Genomic DNA, 21770 nt, shown 5'->3' with positions numbered 1-21770 from the left:
TTATTTTATATGAAAATCAGACTTACAACAAGAAAGAGGGAGAGTGAGTGAACCATCTGTGGCCAATCATCAACACAACAGCCGGAGCTGGGCTAGTCCAAAGCCAGAAGCCAGGAGTTTCTTCCAGGTCTCCCATGTTGGTGCAGGGGTCCAAGCACTTGGGCCAGCTTCTGCTGCTTTCCCAGGTGCATTAGCAGGGAGCTGGATCAGGAATGGAGCTGCTAGCACTTGAACTGGTGGCAGCTTCACCCACTACATTGCAGTGCCCTCCCCAAGAAAGCACACTTTTAACAATGGATGGAAAACAGCGGAGATGCTCCAAATTAGTGTGTCCCAAGTTGCACCAAGTAATGTTTTTTGATGAAAAGTATAACATTTTGGATGGTCTCTTGTAGATTTCTGGAGGCAGAGAGTAGAGGTGAGAAAATGAAGATATCCCCCACAAAGATGAATTGTAGAAAGCTAATTCTTTTATAACATCTCAAACTATGTCAACCTGTTATATCTAGGAATCATATTATTTATCCTTGACAGAGTCTTCTTATAGAACCAAAGACAAAATTCAGTTGTGAGGAGATATATAAGAGAAGATTCCTCTGAACAATGATGCAAAGGTGCATTGTTTATATGCTTCATTCCACATTCCAGATTTTGCTTGCAACTGAGCATTATAATTAGAAATGTTGACTCAGTGAGATTCCATCTTCTATGTTCACCTTCTGAAAAGTATCATGTTTGTTTTTTGTGAGAAGAGTAGTACTTCAAGAAGGAAGAATTCTTATATCACTCTTAACTCAGACTTTTCATTTAAACATAAATACAAATTAATATTTCTCACTTGCCAATATGTTCAATGGAAAGTCTCATCAGCTGTTAAATATAACATTTTTGGCTTTTCTTTCTAAAAATGTAGTTGCTTGAAATATCAGTTATTTTGGTTTATCAGGTGATTATTGTCTGATTTTATTAGGAAATCAAATTTTAAAGATTTTCTCTATTTGAAGTTAAGAAGTAATAATTAATACTTTCTCTGCTTTGCAATGCACTACAACCTGATAGAAGGTAAAGGAATAAGAATGGTGGGGAGGAAGCAGAGTAGGAGTAAAAGGGTTTCACACCCTGTTGTGAGGAGAGATGATTTAAAACCACAATAGAATTTTATAGAGAGAGGAAACCCCAAAGTCATCAAATCAAATATTTCTCTTTCTCAACTAAGGAAGCATATCCATTAAATTTAATGACATAACCACAACTGTCCAGCCAATATTTATTTACAGTCGTTTCCAAAAGGGAATTGAAATTTGTGATTGGGGTTGAAGAATAGGTTATTTGAGGGCGTGTTAAAGGAAAACTCAAATTGTGCTACTGTGTGGCAAGATTCATGTCATGTGTTCCATATTTACTATCTCTTAAATCATCGCAACAATCCTCTGTGTTAATACCAACTGCAGTTCAAGGAACTGAAGCAACTTTCCCGAGAACTGCTAAGCGTTATGTCACAGATTCAAATCCAAGACTTCTGACCATAAATGCGGATTTCTACAGCACATGGATTTGGTGGTGAAAGGCATTCCAAGTTTTGAGATAACAAATTGGAGGAAGACTATGTAAGACATCTTGCTTAACCAGAGCTTGCATGCTGGGAGTAGTAACATCTATGGGGACTATCATATTAATAAAAAGTTGTCAGTGTTCAATTTACACATAAAATTTTGAGTGAATCTGCTTGCTACAGCAGGATAGAGCATTATAATATTAAACAAAAGAGAAACAAAAAAAGGAGGAAGAGATAAAGGGATATCAGTAAAAAATTTGGCCTAATTGATGAAAAAAAATGTTCTATATATGTCGGTGAATGTGATATATATTAAGACCAAATGAGTCAGAAAAGCAAAGAATGCTGCATGTGTTAAAGTAATTATCACTGGAGCCGGTGCTGTTGAGCCCTAAATGAAGCCTGGCATCCTATATTGGCACTGGGTTGAGACCCCGCTGCTCTACTTCCAATTCAGCTCTCTGCTGTGGCCTGGGAAAGCAGTGGCAGATGGCCCAAGTCCTTGGACCGGAGACCCGGAGGAAGCTCCTGGCTCCTGGCTTCTTCTCAGCGCAACTCTGGCTGTTGTGGCCAATTGGGGAATGAACCATCAGATTGAAGACCTCTCTCTCTCTCTCTGCCTCTACTCTCTGTGTGTAACTCTGACTTTCAAATAAATAAATAAATCTTTAATAAAAAATAAAGTAATTATCACTCTACAGCCAGATTATAGATAATATTTTTCTTTCTGATACATTTTTTCTTTTGATTTTTTATAGGAAGCCTGTATTGCTTTTACAATTCAAAAAATGATTTACTTGAAAGAAACTACATACGTAACAACCAAGATTATTTGATGAATTGAAAACATTACCAAATTTTAAATTTATATTTATAACAGATATGAATTTAAGATAAAAATTAGAACACATTGTACTGAATTAGTGTGAATTTTTCCTTATTTATTAATATACTGCTTTCATTTCAGTGTTACCTAATAGGGATATAAAACTAATATTCTCTCTATTTTGATAAGCTTCATAAAAATTTATAGTTTTAAAATGTCAGGTAGATACTTTCAGGCCTGGATTTTAAAATTGCACTGTCAGATTTGACTTCTAAAATTGATAAATATCATCTAACTGATTATGCTAACAGAAGTAAAAAAGAATATCCAATCTTGTTCTTTTCACATATGGGATTTGTTTGTGATCAGACATTGAATTTCAGTAGTTTAGATTGGCCTGCATAATTTCAAGGACAGCATTAGAGTTGTAAGAAGAACTCATATTGATTGTAGTTGGTCAACTTCTATGATTTTTAATTTCACAGAGTTTTGTGTGGCTTTAATTATTCTATAAGGTTTCCTCAGCTTATTTGTTGCATGTTGATGTCATTGATTAAAGGCCATTTTCTTATGATACTCTTAAGAAATCAGCAGCATAAGTGGCATTAATTTTGTGTTGTTTCTCTAAAAATATTACAGATTTCCAAAGTCTCTCCATTATTTTCATAGGATACTTTCTAATTTTCCTATTTGCATTTTCAAAACACTCCCCCAACTTTAACATGATTTTTCTATTTGTGGTTTCTCATGAGATTCGGTGTTCAAAAAAAGTTAATTTCTTGGATATCTCTCACAATGTTTTGAACCACTTCAGGCAATAATTTTGCCTTCAGCATTTCTTTCTTACATTACAGTTTCCAATTTGTACTGCATCCAAATGTTTTCCTATTTGTCTATAATTATATAGATTCCAGGAAATCTCTCCAGAAGTAGGAAATAGGGAATACTTATTGATTATAGAATCTTGGAGTTGCATACAGATATTATAGCATTATACTATTGCCTGCTAGATTTTTCCCTCTTAGAAAAAAAATCAGCATAATTTGCAGCCTAACTTTCATGTTGCAAAATTATTCCCAATCATTGGCATTGGGGTTTTTTTTTTTTTTTTTGGAAATAATCATTTTTTACAGAGTTGAATTTACTTCCTCTACTTCAAAAAATTTATTTTTAAAAAATATTTATTTATTTATTTGAAAATCGGAACAACAAAGAGAGAAAAAGACATACATACACACACACACACACACAGAGAGATAGAGAGAGAGAGAATCTTCCATTCACTGGTTTACTTGTCAGACGACAGCAATGGCCAGGGCTGGGTCAGGCTGAAGCCAGGATCCAGGAACTTCCGTCAGGTCTCCCATGTGGGTTCTGTGGACCCAAGCATTTGGGCCATCTTCCCCTACTTTTCCCAGGGCATTGTCAGGGATCTGGATTGGAAGTAGAGCAGCTGAACACAAACTGGCATCCATATGGGATGCCAGAGTCTCAAGATGGTGGCTTTACTTGCAACACCACAATGCTGCCCCCAAAATTTCTAAATAAATATAGTAAAAATATTTTTGAATTGTTTTCACTTATGGGGAAGACAGAGACTGAAGGGGGAGAGAGAGTGAGAAAGAGAATCTCCTGTCCCCAAATGTCTAAAATAACCAGGACTGGGCCAGGAGCTCAGAACTCAGTCTTAGTCTTGTGTGTGGATTTCTGGAGCCAGGTACTACAGGCATCATCTGCTGCATTCCAAGGTTAGCACCAGAAAGAAGCTGGAATAGGAAGTAGAACCCAGGTCTCCGGATCCCAGGTGACAGTGTCCCAAGCGGTGTCTTAACTACAGAGCCAAACATGTACCTCTAAGCACAAGTTTTAACTAACCAACTTCATCACTTTACATTTGTAATCACACACAGATCACACTCAGAAAACTTTGGTATAATAACCCTTTCGTGTTCTAAGAACACCTGCTTTCTCAGGCCACATTACAGTCTCGGAGCTTGCAGACTGCAGTACAGCCCTAGGCCTTGCAAGGAATTACTGCCTGCAGTTTCTTCATGATGTAAACCATTTACAGGTGGTGATTTTGCTCATCCAGCTACTCTTTGGGTTATGAGAAAATTATTAGATTTTCCTCTCTGAAAACTTGTAAGTCTTTCCTATGGAGAGCATAACCATCAAAGCCATTTTGGTAAGGAGAGATTTATTACTCATTTTACATAAACACAAAATGTGTAGCCTGTGGCCTTCCTGAATGAGAAGAGAAAAATGTAAATGTGTAAATGATTGTTGATAAGGGCAGGAAAGAAGGATAAAACTGAGAATGCTAATGGCCAAGTGTACCTTCTCTGTTTCTGATGTGTCTAGTGATGTTTGAGAGTATAACATTTCTATAAGCAAATGAAGGAAAATCACATGTAACTGTTCTTTTTGATTTATATTCTTCCCATGTATTTGTAAGGCAGAGAGACAAGGACAGAAACAGACATCTTCCATCTTGCTGCTTTACTCCCCAAATGCCTGCAATAGCAGGAGCTGGGCCAGGCTCAAAGAAGGAACTCAGAAATCAATCCACATCGCCAACATGGTTGGCAGGGACTTGAGTATTGGAGCCATCACTACTGCCCCCTGAGGTGGGCATTCGCAGGAAGCCTGGGTCCGAAGCAGGGCTGAGTCTCACACTGTAGCACATTGATATGGGGCATGAATGTCCCAACTGTCTTTAACTGCCAGGCCAGCCATCAACTCTCTAAGTTTTACTTTGCATATTCAATACATAAGATATATTTGGTGTCCCTTGAAAGGCATTGTAAAATATGTCAGAAAAAAAGAAAACTAGGAAATATGTAAAATCAAAGCAACTGTATTGACTAGAGCAATCAATGCCCAGAATCTTAACAAAATATTCCTCTTGACTTAGGAAAGCAGGGTGTACATTTCTATAAACAGCAGATAATACTAAAAACAAAAATCAAGTCCAATAACTTACTAAATGCATTTTTTATAATTGAGCAAGGAAAGAACCATACTCTTCCTCTTTTAGTTATTTTCAGATGACGTTGATGTCTTAAGGACATGAATTTGCCAAGAAGTGGTGGAAAAGCCCTTGGCTACAGATGATGATTGACTTGTGGTTTTGCATGCTTTCAGGCCAAAGTTAGTCAACAGTGATGGATGTGAACATTTTGAAGCGTTGTATTGCCTTTGTAAATGAATAGTATAAAATACTGATCAGCATTCAAATAATTTTACCTATTTAATTAAAAGTTAAACTGCACTATGGTGAACCATTGGTCAATATTCTAGAATTACAATTTGTGTTTTGTTGTGGTTATCCTGCTTTTTTATGAAAGATTTATTTACTTATTTATTTAAAAGGTAGAGTGACAGAGAAAGAGGAAGGGACAGAGAAAGAGAGTTTCTACCCACTGATTCACAATCCCAAATGTTCACCATCTCCAGGGCTGGGCCAGCCTGAAGACAGGATACAGGAACTCCATCCAGGTCTCCCACTTGGTGGTAGGAACTCACATTTGGGCCATCATCTGCTGCCCCCCAGGCACATTAGCTTAGAAGTACAGAATAGTCAAGTGTAGAATCAGGCACTCTGACAGGGAATGCAGTTGTCCAGGTGACAGCTTAACACTGTCACAATGCTTGCCCCAGTTGTGGTTATTTTTATGTGGGTTGAGGCAATATTTTCATTTGGTTTAATAAAATGTGACTTGGACATTTAGAATTGGACGTGTCAGTTGACATTATGCAGATAAAGTATTTCTTGAGATTTTTAGTCGAAACATCCAATATTTAAAAATTCTATAGTTGTAGTTTAAAATATTTCATAGGAGGATTTCTTAATATTAACTCACTCATCATGCCTTTTGCAGTTATATTTAACCCTTTCTGAGAAATACAACTCTGGACATTGTATATAAATGTTTTCTACTAATTCATTTTCATTGTGAGATTCCAGAATATTTACCTATGTTCCAGGTTCTCTATATAACTTCATGAACAAGCAAGTAAATAAAGGATAATGAAAGATACAGTAAAATCTTCAAAATGTCTAAATGCTTAAAACATTATTTCTCCAGTAATCCTTTTAAAGTATTATTCATAAAGATACCTTTTAAGTATTCTGCACAGTGTCCTTGTTTTAGGTGCATTGAGATGCCTCTCTAAATTCTTCTAATTTTCATTGTGTTTCTTCCAGTTACTGGCTGACAAACAAAGTGCCCATCAAACGACCCAGCACAGGTCTCCTCATGTATACTCTTGCTACAAGATTCTGTGATGAAATTCACCTGTATGGATTCTGGCCATTCCCTAAGGATTTGAATGGAAAGCCTGTCAAATATCATTACTATGATGACTTAAAATATAGGTACTTTTCCAATGCAAGTCCTCACAGAATGCCATTAGAATTCAAAACATTGAATGTGCTACATAATAGAGGAGCTCTCAAACTGACGACAGGAAAGTGTGTAAAGCAATAAAGCACATTTTAAAACAGAAACAGACTGAGTATGCACTTCGTTTCTGAAGATGCTTTTGAAGATTTGAAAATAGGATCCAAAACAGGCTGGGTTTCAGCATTCACCAGTAAACTGAACGGTTGATCAAGGACATTCACTGGAGAATTCCACTACCAGCTGATGAAATACCTGCAAAGTGCTCTAAAATTACATATTTTGACTTCAAGGGTCCTAGTAAGTGCCACTTCCACTAAGAATACAGTTTGAATGTATAATCAGTAGTGTTTACAAGATCCAACAATGCACTTGTCATTAGTTAACGACGCAAATACGTCATCACTGTTGGGCTGCAAATGCAACACCAAGCACATCAGAAGAGGAACCTAGGAACACAACTCAGCCTTGGGCAATGTCCCATCCTTGTCAGCAGAAACGAACACATAGACTGTTCGAGCCGTCAATTCCACAAGAGGAAACAAGTAAATGCCTTCAGCCAGGACTCAGTCTGATCATGAATGTTGTGTTTTTATGTTTATGTTTTTGTTCGTCCTCCTCTGGAATCTCTTTTAGTTGGGGTATTGGGGTGCTTAGAAATCCTTTCTGCGATACAGAAATGAGATACATATGAACAGGAAAAGCAAACTTCAAGTCATTGTTTCTAAAGTTGTATTTTTAAAGAGTGATCACATAGACTTTTTTGTTTATTTATTTTGCACAACTCAAAACCGCCAGATTATTTTCCAGTGGGTAGAAGGTACCAGTTAAACTGCACAACTCAGTAGTAGTGAGCCACTATCAAGGAAAGATGTTCCATGTCATCTGAGATGGTAAAATTAACAGGAAAAAAATGAACTTTGGGTACCAAAGATTACGCTCATGTTTCTACACAACAAACCATTCCCTTTCATGAAAATAGTCTATCAACATGAATATGTGAATAATGTGAAAGTTGTCTCCAAATATTTTAAAATATCTAAGCTCAAATTTTATTTTTATTAAAAGGAAGACTTCCACACCTTTCACATCTCATAATAATTTTGGCAGCATTTTACCCATTAGAATAAATGATGGATGTAGATGAAATGGCTCTTCCAGTTCTTTGATAATCCTTTTTTTATTCTGAGAGAAAGATTGCCATACTCTTGATATTATTGTTAAATTTCTTAGTGTGGAAATAACATGATTAATAGACTATTGTTTTCATAGCAGAAGTGATTACTTTTAAGAGGTTTAACATGAAACTGTGTCAAGATTTTGCACTTAAATTCAAGTGACCAGTATTTTTCTGTAGTTGAAATTAGCCACATTATCATGAGTGTGTTTTTAAACACATGAAATCTCTAGTAAAAGTGGCTTTAAAACAGTTTAATATGTTATAGAACTGGCCAATAAGCCAGTGTTCTCCTAAGTAATATTTTGCTGGTGGGTGATTCTGAAGGTAGCTTTTTCTGCAGAAAGCAGAAGCATTGTGCTCTCACTTCTACTTTGGCCTGGAACAACTTACATGACTTCTTGTTTCTTGGGGAAGGCGACGTGAGGAAACAAGAAGTAGCGTGGGGAATATGTATGCTCTGTTTCATAGGGAAGGTACTCTGAGAAATGAATAAATACATGAAGAAAAATATATGTAATTATGAAAAAGATGTTTCACAAATATATAGTTCTCAATACTTAAATACCATAGGGTATTATTTAAAGAGTATGGTGGAACCTTGGGATACAGAAGATTATATTTTCTGAGTCCATGTGTCTCTAAAACAGAAAAGTTGAATGCATATAGGGCATTGATAGTTAAAAATGAATAGAACATCAATATAATTTTATCAGTTGAAAACTCTTATCTATTGCAAACTTTTAAAGAATTAGATACATTTTTAATCTAAATTTAAAAGTCTGATTTGCTTAACAAATCAAAAGCAAGTATTTTGTAGAATCATAGTTTGGACTATTTGCAGAGGTAAGTTGTCATAGTTACCTAGAATTTGAATTTAATGGAAATATCTAGAAGTCACAAGTCAGTTCTCACAGGTATGCCACCTCTTGGCACTCCTTTGCAGTATGTCTTAAAAACAGCAGCAAGGTCCCCTGTCAATTTCACTGCGCTTTCAACAAACACATTTAAGGCAATGTAAGGCCACAGCAAACACACCTCAGCCATTCACTGTTGTGTGTGTTGTTGTTTATCTCATAGAAACAATGAGTAGTGCCTTTTTAGCTTCTTTGTATGGCTTTTTTTCTCTATGCTTTGTGTTCTCTAAATACATTGCCCAGTTCTGAAAATGGTCCGCTAGCAAAAGGGCTTCAGTATCGGCTGAGACTACTTTTTTCATCTCAGGGAACTTTCAATACTCAAGAATGAATTCAATGAGAGGTATTTAGTATTCAAAGAAGACAAACTGTACAAGATCATTTCATTCCCTGTTGTCTAACTGTCCATCTGCCCTCCCCCTTGGCTATCTGCTATGGCCTTCTCTTAGAGCAAAACATCATCAAAGGCCAACAACAAGATTAAGAAAAAGAGCTGAGACTTATCTAATAAGGGGGCATAAGGAATCATAGCAAAATCTATCTATAAGTACATACTTGAAATATCTGGGTTTGTTTTGTTTTGTTTGGGAAATGTCATCAATACACAGCTTTAAGTTTTTATTTCTCCTTCACAGTTTATACCTGCATCTGACAATGCTGAGGCAGCAGATTGTGAACTCTCCTTTCCCTTTAGACACCATGGTTCTTACTGTGCTGTGGACTTGAATAGGCCATGGAAACATTTCATCATTAGTATTCAGCCTGTTCTGTAGTTAATATTAAGTTGCTGAAATAAACAGTAAATCAGTAACAAATTTTCTGGGCAAATCTAATGATTCAGCCCACAGGACTGATGAAACTACTGTGGAAGTTTTTCTATCTGAACGAAGGTGCTGGGCATTCAACGGTCTTCATGTATTGTATATCATATGAATTGTACATCCATTGCTAATGGGAATTTCTATATATATATATATGCTTACAGTAGCAATTTATTTAAATACTGCTAGGGGTAGTGTACATACCAACTAGTTAACAAGCTACTACACAGGGAAAGGGTAAACAAAGTAATTTATTTCTAATTGAGCCAGTTAGTCATAATGCACATAACGTGGTATTTGGTTCATAAAAGAGTTGTTTTCATGTGGTTATTGTAAGGAGTATCTACAATTGTGGAAGGATGTGGGGAGAGTTATATATAGTTAGTTGTTATCTCCATGAGTTTGTAAGCTTCCCCCATCAAACATTATCAATATACCAATGTTTAAAAGAACTAAGGGTTATTGTTCATATCTGATGAAAGAAAATCCAAATAAAGCCCACCTAGAAATAGATACTTTATTATATATGTGCTATAGGTATAACTATATAGTACAAATAGACGTGTGTGATGCATATATACAATGTTATATATGTTTATCTGTGTGCATACACACTGAGCTGTAACATGTACACACTAGATTTGTGTTATGCTGATACCTTCAGGGTCTGCCCTGTGAACAGCCCTGGAAATAAATAAGACCACTTTAGAATAAAGTTCTTTTGAGACTTCAGTTGCTAACCTGTTTTAAGAAGGATCTACTTTATAACTGAATTCTATGTTGTTCATACCTAGAGTTATAATAAGGGTTAGTATGTCCGAATCTTAAAAATAAAAGAAAAAGGAAAAAAAAATTCTTCAAGCTGGCAATGTGTTGGAATTACAGTTTTCAGATTGTGGCCCCAGGCCTTGTGTTCCTCATTTAAGTAGCACTTTTTAAATAAATACTGTTTTATTGTGTAGGCAAAAGCACAAGTGTTTCAAATGTATATAGATAGCAGGAGAAATGAGTTTACAGAGAGAGAGCATTGCTGCACAGGATAATTGCTACTGAGTATTTCTTACGCCATTTGTGGAATTGAAAGATAAGGTTTATTCTGTCAGGTTCATTTTGTTCAACACTGTTACCCTATTGTTTGTGTATAGCAATCTGGTATTATTGCTTTATCATTTGTAAAATTGTAAAATAAATTAAGTCCTTTTTTTTTCATTTTTTTTCCCTCCTCTCTTTTATTCAACCCAGCAGCTTCACTTTATTTGTCAATATTAGGTAGTCATTTGTTTTGTGTTTGAAAGACACAAAGAGAAGAGACAGCTCCTTCCACTGGTTCACTCTCCAAATGCCTACAACAGCTGGGGTGGGCCTGGGCCAGGTCAAAGCTGGGAGCCTGAAACTCAGTCTGAATCTCTTGTAAGAATAACAGGGATCCAACTGCTTGAGTCATCGCCTACTGCTTCACAGGGTGTGGTTAACAGGAAGCTGCAATAGAGAGTGAAGTTAGGACTGGAACTCATACTGGATGCCTGTCCCGTCTTAACCACTTAGGTCAGCCATGCGCACCAGGTGATGGTTTCTAGCAAGGATTTTTAAGCACTTTTTGTCTTCTCTGTAGCCCCTGCCATATTGTGGTCAGGCAAACTATTTTAAAGTGTATACATGGGAATATGAACAGTATCTGTTGCCCTGTGAACATTAGGAAATTCTCAACGGTTTTGTGTGTTACATTCTGTTGTGGTTGAGGGAATGCCCTGTTGCACCCGTCTCAATCATTTACATTCAGTTCATACCCCACTGACCTCAGCTTCATGGCTAATGAGACCAATGTCTCCTTACCCGTGGCAAATTCTACGGCTGCCCTTCAGCTTGCACTTGCTGCTGTTTGCAGTTTGCCTTCCAGGAGACAATCTTGGAAAACTGCACGCTCAGATCTTCCTAGGCTTTCTAATCTTACAAGTATCTATACTGTTTGCAGAATCTGTACTGTTTTCTTCAGAAATTTTAAACTGTAGTTTCAAGAGGTCACCCTTAGCATTCTGCTGTTTTGAAACATTTGCTAGAAACCAACAATGGACTGTTAACAATGGTTGCTGAATATAAGCTTTATTTAAATTTGCATAATTACCATTTTTATTTTAAAACATCTATTTACAGTAAGTTGCTCCTTTCTAGTCTTGGAATACAATCAGATCTCACCACACAAAACTCCACTTTTTGAGGTTATAGGAAAGTTTTCAGGATTTTGGTAGGAGTTTTGGTGATTTTGACTCTGCTTTCTCAAAAGCAATGTTAAAAGAATCATTTATTTTTACTGTCAAATGTTACTTTAAAATGCTTATTCTTTTCATATGTATTCAGCTGTGTTCTTGCTTGAAATTGTGGGTGGATTTGCTATCATCATCCCCTTTAGACTTACTATCTTATAATACAGGCCAGTCCTTCCCAAATTATATTCTGAGAAAAATTGTTCAACAGGTTTTAGAAGGAGTGACAAATTCTTTTTTTTTTGGTTTTTTTTTTTTTTTTTTTTTTTTTTTTTTTTTGACAGGCAGAGTGGACAGTGAGAGAGAGACAGAGAGAAAGGTCTTCCTTTGCCGTTGGTTCACCCTCCAATGGCCGCCGCGGCCAGCGCGCTGCGGCTGGCGCACCACGCTGATCCGATGGCAGGAGCCAGGTACTTATCCTGGTCTCCCATGCGGGTGCAGGGCCCAAGCACTTGGGCCATCCTCCACTGCACTCCCTGGCCACAGCAGAGAGCTGGCCTGGAAGAGGGGCAACCGGGACAGAATCCGGTGCCCCGACCGGGTCTAGAACCCGGTGTGCCGGCGCCGCAAGGTGGAGGATTAGCCTAGTGAGCCGGGGCGCTGGCTGAAGAGTGACAAATTCTTACATAAAACTCTTAGGGATCAACAAGGCACTCTACTATATTGCAAATTGCTGAAGACTGAAAATTAATTTTTCTGACAAAGAAAATCCAAAAGTATTGTCTTATATTTTTAATAAATGTCATGATATGATTATTTTTTTACAAACCATTTCCAGAATTTTTTTCTTTTTAAAGATTTATTTATTTATTTGAGAGGTAAAGTGCCAGAGAAAGAAGGAGAAACAGAGAAAACTATCTTTCAACCGCTGGTTCACTCACCAAATGACTGCAACTGTCTGAGCTGGGTCTGGCTGAAGCTAGGAGACCAGAACTCCATATGGGTCTCCACGTGGGTGGCAGGGTCCTAAGTACTTGGGCCATCTTCTGCTGCTATCCCAGATGCATTAGCAAAATCTGGGTTGAAAGTAGAGCGATCAGGACTAAAACAGTCACTCCGATATGGGATGCCAGTGTCACAGGCAGTTTCTTATCCCAGTGCTCTATGTCACTGGCTCCATTTTCCCAGAATTTAAAACTGGAAATCATTTCTAATTTTCTTTATAAAATAAATATCTATGACATGCTACACATCTAATTGAACTTTTAATATAAGTAAATGTAAATTGCTTTATTTCCACCTTTCTTTATATTCGACACTTCAATTTAAAGAACAGCAATCCAAATTCATTAATTTTGATTTGATTCAGTGGGGTCTCTCCAAATTATACTGATTGAAATTCATGTTTCCCTAAGTTTATGAAGAAGCTTTATCAGCTCTGAGTGACTGAATAAAACTAATGCAATTCACAAAAGCTTAAAGTGTAAAATACATTAAATATACATTCACAGTAACTGAAAAATTTAAATCTCACCCTTATTATTTAGCAAGATTCAATATTGCCCTAACTCTAAACTAAACCCTGTTCTGAGAACTTGACACATATCAACTACTTTAATCTTACAAATAAGCCTCAGAGATAGAGAATATACATATCCCACTTTTACAGGTGAGATGAAGGGAAAGATTATGTGATGTACTTAGGGTCCCATAGCCCAGAAATGAAAGAACCAAGTCAAAGAAGCACACAAACCCATTGTCTTCAAGGCCTACCCACTTAACCATCATATTTGGATGTTGCTTTTTCCTAACTGACAAGAAGTTCCCTGCAAAGTAAGCCTGCAAATAGATTACTATTTAGAAAGCACAGATCAAAAGTAGAGTTAGGTAAATAGAAAAGAAAGAAAATAAAGACTTTGGTAAGTCTAATAGCTGATTCCTCCTCCCAAACTGAAAGGTCAATTCTTTTTTTTTTAAGATTTTATTTATTTATTTGAAAGTCAGAGTTACACAGAGAGAGGAGAGGCAGAGAGAGAGAAAGAAAGAGAGAAGTCTTCCATCCAATGGTTCACTCCCCAATTGGCTGCAATGGGTGGAGCTGCGTCGAACCGAAGCCAGGAGCTTCCCCAGGCAGGTGCAGGGGCCCAGGGACTTGAGCCATCCTCTACTGCTTTCCCAGGCCATAGCAGAGAGCTGGATCCGAAGTGGAGCAGCCGGGTCTTGAACCCGCGGCCATATGGGATGCCAGGGCTTCAAGCCAGGACGTTAACAATGTCGCCCCCACAAGGTCATTTCTGATAACTGAAACATTCATGTCTTCCAGATCAGAGGCTCTCCCCTGCATGGCGTTGGATAAAAACTGCCAATTCTTGTTCCAAACTCTGCTTGTTATATTGTATTCTTGCAAACTCTATTCTCCTTATGTTAGACTCTTATTTTACATATCATAAGATTCTTACAGCTATTTTAAAGTTTAATTATGAGGTGCCTGCCTATCAAAATATTTTGATTGAATTTGGATATTTCATTCATCTCCATTAGCAACTGCTTACAGAAATCTTTACAGAAAATTTCTACAAATGGCTATGCTGCTTCATTTGACACTGATTTTTTTTTATTTTCTCTTTTCTTTTCTTTTTTATTTTTTCACTAATTTCTGTCTCTTCCTGGGAAAGAGAGTAACCTGATTTCAAATTAAGGGGCATCTTGACGATTTCCCCTCTTATATACTTGCTTCATTGTGCATAGGCTTATTACAGAAAAAAATAAGAATAATAATCTCAGATATAAAAATTGAATTGTTATTGGACTCATTCTCAAAAATCAAAATATTTCTGTGACTTAGTTGCTTAATCTTGGTAATGTCAATAAGCAAATTACATGAAATAGTTTATTATCAGTATCTATTTTTTTATTTAGTTGTTTTGTTTATTGTGGGGAGCAACTGGGAGCAACTCGGACTAGACTAAGTTACTGGAATTAAGACTTATTCTATGCATCTGCTCTCCCACAATATGGCGCTGGGAGAGGAGAAAACAGTTTCTACACAGCTGCCTCCAGTTCAGCCAATAAACTGTAGGACTTGCTCCTGATTGGAGGAGAGCAGCGTACTCGGCGTGTGGGCAGCCGAGTTGGGATTGGCAGAGGAGGACTATAAAGGAGGAGAGAGACGGCATGCACCAGGAACATCTAAGGGGAACATCTAAGGGGAACACCTGTGCAGCCCCCGAGAGAGCCGGCCGGCGGTGTGCCACTCCCCTGCGGAAGTGGGGAAAGTGGCCAGGGGGAACCGCCCTTCCACGGAGGTGGAAGGGTCAGTAGCCAACCCGGGAAGAACCAGCAGCAAACCCGGGGAGGGCCGAGCAGACGAAAGAACAGCGCAGGGTCTTGTGTCGTTCCTCCACGAAGAGGGGGAACGACATAATGGTGCCGTGACTCGGATATGAAGCCTAGGCAGGGTTTAGTGTCGTTCCTCCATGAAGAGGGGGAGCGACATAATGGTGCCGTGACTCGGATATGAAGCCTAGGCAGGACTTAGTGTCGTTCCTCCACGAAGAGGGGGAGTGACATAATGGTGCCGTGACTCGGATAGGAAACTTAGGAGGGAAGAAACAGGAAGAAGCAGGAAAATACCGGAGAGAGAGACTAGCAAAGAGCCTAGGGGAAAGCTGGACGGAAAAGGTGCCGGAAGAAGCTATTGAAAGCCTAGGCATAGACTCGGATATGGACTGTGGGAAAGAAGTTAGGATTTAAAGCGAAAGTGAAAGCTTTCATAGACTCGGATGCGGACTATGGCAGGGAAGCTAGGAGATTGAAAGCGAAAGTGAAACCTGGAGGAGGCTTGGACTCGGATACGGACTGTGGGAAAGAAGTTAGGATTTAAAGTGAAAGCAAGAAGAAACTTAGACTCAGATACGGACTGCAGGTTGAAAGTGAAAGTGAAACCTCTAAGAAACTTAGACTTGGATACGGACTGTGGGGAGAGGCCAGGAGAAATGAGGGAGGAATATTGTTGGAAGAAAACTTAGGGAAACATACCGGGTAGAGAAAAATGTTAGGGAGGATGAAGCCGCGAGTGCAGGCCGAGGCGGAGACGTAAGCCATCTTGGAATTCTTCAAGTCACCCCGGGGAGCAAGAGGCGAAGATCTGGAACCAGAGGCAGAGACGTGGGCCGCCAGGTTGGAATTCTCCAGGTTAGTCCGGGGAACTTGGACTGAATGCCGGTGGTGGCGGAAACGTGAGCTGGGGCTGTGTGACTCGCGGAAGCCGCCGCGTGCAGAGAGAGCACGGGGCGTGAATAGATAGGGAACGCGGGGCTGGCGCGAGGCAGTGGTACAGACGCGAAGGGCGTGGAGACCGCGGAGCGTGCGAAGCCAAGCTGCGCAAAGCCGGGAAGCCGCGCAGATGAGAGAGGCGCGGGCTGAAGCGGCTCACAGCCGTGAAGCCGCCGAGAAGCAGCCTCGGGGCGGGCGCCGGGAAGCCACAGGGATAAGAGAAACAGAAGTTTAGAAGTAAAATGAGAGAAATAGGAATGCTGGAAGATAGAAGTAAAATGGGAGAAATAGGAATGCCCGGAGATAGAGAAATAGAGAAATAGAAAGGCCTCCCCACAACATGGCAATGAGAGAGCTTGGATTCGGTCTGCCTGATTAGTGAGGTGGTAAGCACCAGCAGGCGGCTCGACCAGAGTATGAGCCGCAGGTCACCGAAGATAGGCACGAATCAACACCAATAAGCCTCCCCACAATATGGCAATGAGAAGGCTTGGATTCGGTTTGCCTGATAGGGCTTGGAAGCACCTGCAGGCAGAGCAGAGCATGCGCTGCAGGGCACCGAACACAGGCACGCATCAGCGCCTAAAAACCTCCTCACAACATGGCAAAGAGAGGACCCGGATTCGGTTTGCCTGATTGATAGGACTTGTAAGAACCTGTGGGCAACTCTAGCAAGCAGAGCAGAGTGTGTGCCGCGGGGCACCGAAGACAGGCACGTATCAACGCCAAAAATAAAAAGAAAGGGGGATCTGTGGGGAGCAACTGGGAGCAACTCGGACTAGACTAAGTTACTGGAATTAAGACTTATTCTATGCATCTGCTCTCCCACAATATGGCACTGGGAGAGGAGAAAACAGCTTCTACACAGCTGCCTCCAGTTCAGCCAATAAACTGTAGGACTTGCTCCTGATTGGAGGAGAGCAGCGTACTCGGCGTGTGGGCAGCCGAGTTGGGATTGGCAGAGGAGGACTATAAAGGAGGAGAGAGACGGCATGCACCAGGAACATCTAAGGGGAACATCTAAGGGGAACACCTGTGCAGCCCCCGAGAGAGCCGGCCGGCGGTGTGCCACTCCCCTGCGGAAGTGGGGAAAGTGGCCAAGGGGAACCGCCCTTCCACGGAGGTGGAAGGGTCAGTAGCCAACCCGGGAAGAACCAGCAGCAAACCCGGGGAGGGCCGAGCAGACGAAAGAACAGCGCAGGGTCCTGTGTCGTTCCTCCACGAAGACGGGGAGCGACAGTTTATAAGTTTCTGACTCAATCACTAAGGTAGAATTTCTCAAGTAAACATGAAATTGTAAGAGTCCATGCTGTGTTCTACCAAAACATACACAGTAAATGACAGTTTATATCTCTCCCTCTTGGGGATTTAGAAAACACGTTAACATAGTGAGAGAGAAAGAATCTTACTATAAAGGAAAAACAATTTCTATGTTTAGAAAGCCATAGCTAATTTTATAAATGACTTCTATTAGATATGATATTATTTGCTTAGAGAACATACCTCATATTCCACTTCCGAATATAACAAGCAGCACAAGAGAAAACAAATGAGTATCACTTGTAAAAGCTCATATTTGCTTTATTCAGTACTTTTACATAAACCAAATATTTTCTTAATAATATTTACAAATATGAAAAATACTTAAGCTGATATCTTTATACATTCTCTAAACTTTTTGAAAAATCATTTTTAAACTATCAAGAGTGCCATGACTACATTTTTAGGAGCAATGCCACAGTTTTGTTCCTTCTGGGCAACACACAAATAACCAGCTAGCTTTGAGAAGTTAGCTGCACAGGAAAATAAAGTGATGAGGTGCTAATCTGAACTTTCTGGAACAACCGGGACTATTACAGTAAGTTCATTCTCTGCTGTCAGTCCAGCTCAGCTTCCTTAGCCGCAGCCTCCACACAACACACAGATGGGCTAACTATAAGCACATCTGGCATTGCTGCCAAAATGTAAACACTCTCAGCTGGTAGCAGATGTTTTCCAGGAAAGATCGCTACCACTGGAGTTGCTCTGCTATGGATTCTTTTAGTTGATCTCTGTGGTGGGGCCAAAGGTGATTCCGTTCAAATAGATCATTCGTCTCTCAGGTACAGAACAGCAGCAGGGCAGGTGTAGCCTCATCTGTTTGAGATTCACCATGCCTATGTAAGTAGAAACACTAAAGACCCTCCTAATAGGCTAAGATTTTTCATTTATTAAAAATGAGACTTTAATTTTCTTTAGAATTTTCTTCTTTATGGAATTTTTCGAAAGTCAAGTGTAAGGTTTAGTAGAAAAGAGATCAATATCCTTTCTGTATTTCAAGTTCATGTTCTTATGTGATATTCTAATTATTGTCTGCTTTCGTAGTTCTCTGTCCTACTTTTTTTTTTTTTTTTGACAGGCAGAGTGGACAGTGAGAGAGAGAGACAGAGAGAAAGGTCTTCCTTTTTCCGTTGGTTCACCCCCCAAATGGCTGTTATGGCCGGCGTGCTGCACCGATCCGAAGCCAGGAACCAGGTGCTTCTCCTGTCTGCCATGGGGTGCAGGGCTCAAGCACTTGGGCCATCCTCCACTGCACTCCCTGGCCACAGCAGAGAGCTGGACTGGAAGAGGAGCAACCGGGACAGAATCCGGCACTCCAACCGGGACTAGAAGCTGGGGTGCCAACGCCACAGGCGGAGGATTAGCTGCTGCACAGGCTCTGTCCTACTTTCTATCAAAGTACTAGTTATACATTTGTAGAATAATTTTATTTACTTCCAGACCCCATGATAGCATACTTTTGCTATGTGAGTGCACAAACTCCTTTAACATATATATTAAATATCTATGTTAAAATATAAATGTTAAATGTATTTATACATTTGCAAAGCTTGATGGCATAAAAATATAATACTTCATCTTATGAAATTGTTACATTGATTCAACATTTATAAAATAATGCTTCTTCTTATTCACTCTATTACAATGAAGAATACCTTTGATAATGCTTATGAAAATTTGTATAGAAGAAATATATATGAAAATAAGTATAATTGGTAACAAGTTGTTTTTTTTTTTTTTTTTTGAGGGGCAGAGTGGACAGTGAGAGAGAGAGAGAGAGACAAAGAGAAAGGTCTTCCTTTTGCCATTGGTTCACCCTCCAACGGCCGCTGCAGCCAGCATGCTGTGGCTGGCACACCGCGCTGATCCGAAGCCAGGAGCCAGGTGCTTCTCCTGGTCTCCCATGCGGGTGCAGGGCCCAAGGACTTGGGCCATCCTCCACTGCACTCCTGGGCCACAGCAGAGAGCTGGCCTGGAAGAGGGGCAACCGGGACAGAATCCAGTGTGCCAGTGCAGCAGGTGGAGGATTAGCCTATTGAGTCGCGGCACCGGCCGATTGGTGACAAGTTTTACACTTACTGTGGGCCCAGAGAGCATGGACAGCAGCATCAATCTTAGCTTATAAAAACAGATTGTCAAGAAAATGTATTTTGACCACTGGCTATTGAACTGAATGCTAAAGTGCATAATGAATTCAATTCATCAAGCATTTATCGACTGTTGATAATGTGCTCCTACCAGGAGCTAGCAATTTTTACATCTGTGCAGATTTATTTCTGTTGTTGGAATGACATGCAAGTGGGAACCCCGATTATCTATGAGTGTGCCAGTTGATTAGGCAGGACATGGAGCAGAAAAATTTCAAGCAAGATCTGAGACTGGTAAACAAGCAAGACACGTTTTGGGTAAACTCTCCTGGTACATTCTGTGTAGCCTTGCAGTATTCTGAGTAGAGGACGTGGGCCAAGTTGGGCTCGATTTATATCTAGGTTGCAAAATTGAGTGAAGCAATACTCCATTGTCAAGACAAATGGTTATCTATGAACACAGAAGAACTAAATAATGCAAACCCTGCTGTGCTTGTATTCATTTTTTAGTATCCTAGACAGTGGCTTGAAATAAATTAGGTATTAGGTATTGAAATACCTAATAATCCTTGCTTTAGAAATTATATAATCCTCCATTCTGATTATACTCCCTAAGATTTATTTTTTCAAAGATATATATGAAAACCAGAGAGAGAGATGGGGGGAGAGAGAGGGAGGGAGAGAATGAAAATGAGAGAGAAATCTTTCATCTACTGGTTCACTCTTCAAGTGACCTCAACAGCCAGGGCTGGGCCACATTAAAGTTAGGAACCTGGAAATCCACCCTGATCTGCCACATGGCTAGCAGGGGCCTAAGCACTTGGAGAATCTTCCACTGCAGAGAACTGGATGAGAAGTGGACCACTGACTCAAACCATATGGGATTCCAGTGTCTCAGAAACAACTTAATACACTGTGTCACAACAGCACCCCTGCCCACATATTGATTTTTAAATTACTAGCTTAAATAAAACCAAAGCCTACCCTAAACCAAGTACTTACCACAAAAACCGCATAACTATAGACCTTTTGATGTTACACATTATGCAATATCCTCCACTTTCAGATAGCACTGTCTTAATATTTACTTTGTGTTTTCTGATGGAAGAAATGCCACATAAAAGAAAATCTTGTGTTTCCTTATAAGTAATGAATTTTTAATGATTCAGTTTAGTCACATCAATAGATGTTTTCAAATGACCGTGATTTTCACATTTGATTTTGCAACTCACCTGCCAAAAATGTTCAAGTAGTCAAATGTGAAACTTGTAATATTACTTCTAATTCAATAATCACTCCTCCTTTCTCTTTTGTAGTCTCCTTTTATGTCCTTCTCAACTATGCTGTGTTTCTGGAAGATTTTTCACCAGTACTTTTATGCCCTCGCCTGTAGAAATCTTATGTATTCCAACGCTCCATAAACTTTGGCAGATGTATGGACACCCTGAGGATGATAATAAAATCAATGAATCTATTCATAGAAAAATGTACATACTTATGTCTTAGTCAAGGTTCCCCTTAAAATAGAACTCAAGGGGGTTTTAATGCAAATAGCTTATTTGGTAAATGTGTCTATGAAGAAGTGAGGAACTAGAGAAAGTATTACAGGAAAAGAATGGAAGTCTATGGAAAGATGTCTTCAAATTGACTGTTTCTGTGAACAGTGAGTGTTCGATTCCACTTGGGCTATCTGAATAACCTTATGAGAAGGGCCTCAGGATTCAAAGGATGAATGAAACAAGGAATTAGCAATCAGGCTCAAACTGCCCACCACTACCCCACACTGAGAATTTATGCTGGACTCATTAACTTTTTCAACTTCAGAGTCACACTTGTTAATTCTAAACTGGTTTTCACAGGTGTCCCATACCGTATGCTGGGAAAAGCAACCACATGACATCAGCAGAGGCAGTACAAACTTGACATCGTGCACTATCTGCACAATATGGTTTTCTCAGTCAGTGATGGGAGTCACAGTAGAGGCAGAGAAATGAGGTACTGTGTAAGGTGCTTGATGCAGCACTTCCTCTACATCACCCACATAAACTTTTGCCATCCATTAATTCCAAGCCTTATCCAACTTCCCAAATTATTAGGAGGTTGTCAACTTCACATAAAACTATGTAACAGGACGATTTTGTCAACTCTACTCCCACCGTGCAATTTATTGGTATGCATCATCTCCTTT

The 21770-nt window shown here is 39.5% G+C and overlaps 1 protein-coding gene and 1 long non-coding RNA gene across 2 annotated transcripts in view; both read left to right on the top strand.

The window, feature by feature from the left end:
* The window catches only part of ST8SIA4 (ST8 alpha-N-acetyl-neuraminide alpha-2,8-sialyltransferase 4), a 101085-nt gene extending 90177 nt beyond the window's left edge, over positions 1-10908 (top strand). Inside the window, exon 5 of the mRNA XM_002713936.5 lies at positions 6589-10908. Coding sequence (XP_002713982.3) covers positions 6589-6871 — 283 coding nt within the window. The 3' untranslated portion in view covers positions 6872-10908. The remainder of the gene's footprint in view (positions 1-6588) is intronic.
* Positions 10909-12212: 1304 nt separating this feature from the next.
* LOC138845227 (uncharacterized) lies at positions 12213-21068 on the top strand. The gene is made up of 2 exons (XR_011382120.1): positions 12213-17443; positions 18574-21068. It is a non-coding gene; the product is annotated as an uncharacterized lncRNA (long non-coding RNA).
* The last annotated feature ends 702 nt before the right edge of the window (positions 21069-21770 follow it).

Source organism: Oryctolagus cuniculus, chromosome 14 (assembly GCF_964237555.1).
Source record: "Oryctolagus cuniculus chromosome 14, mOryCun1.1, whole genome shotgun sequence".
Lineage (NCBI taxonomy): Eukaryota > Metazoa > Chordata > Mammalia > Lagomorpha > Leporidae > Oryctolagus > Oryctolagus cuniculus.
Note: the sequence above shows the minus strand (reverse complement) of the source record. Positions and strands in the feature narration are given on the sequence as shown.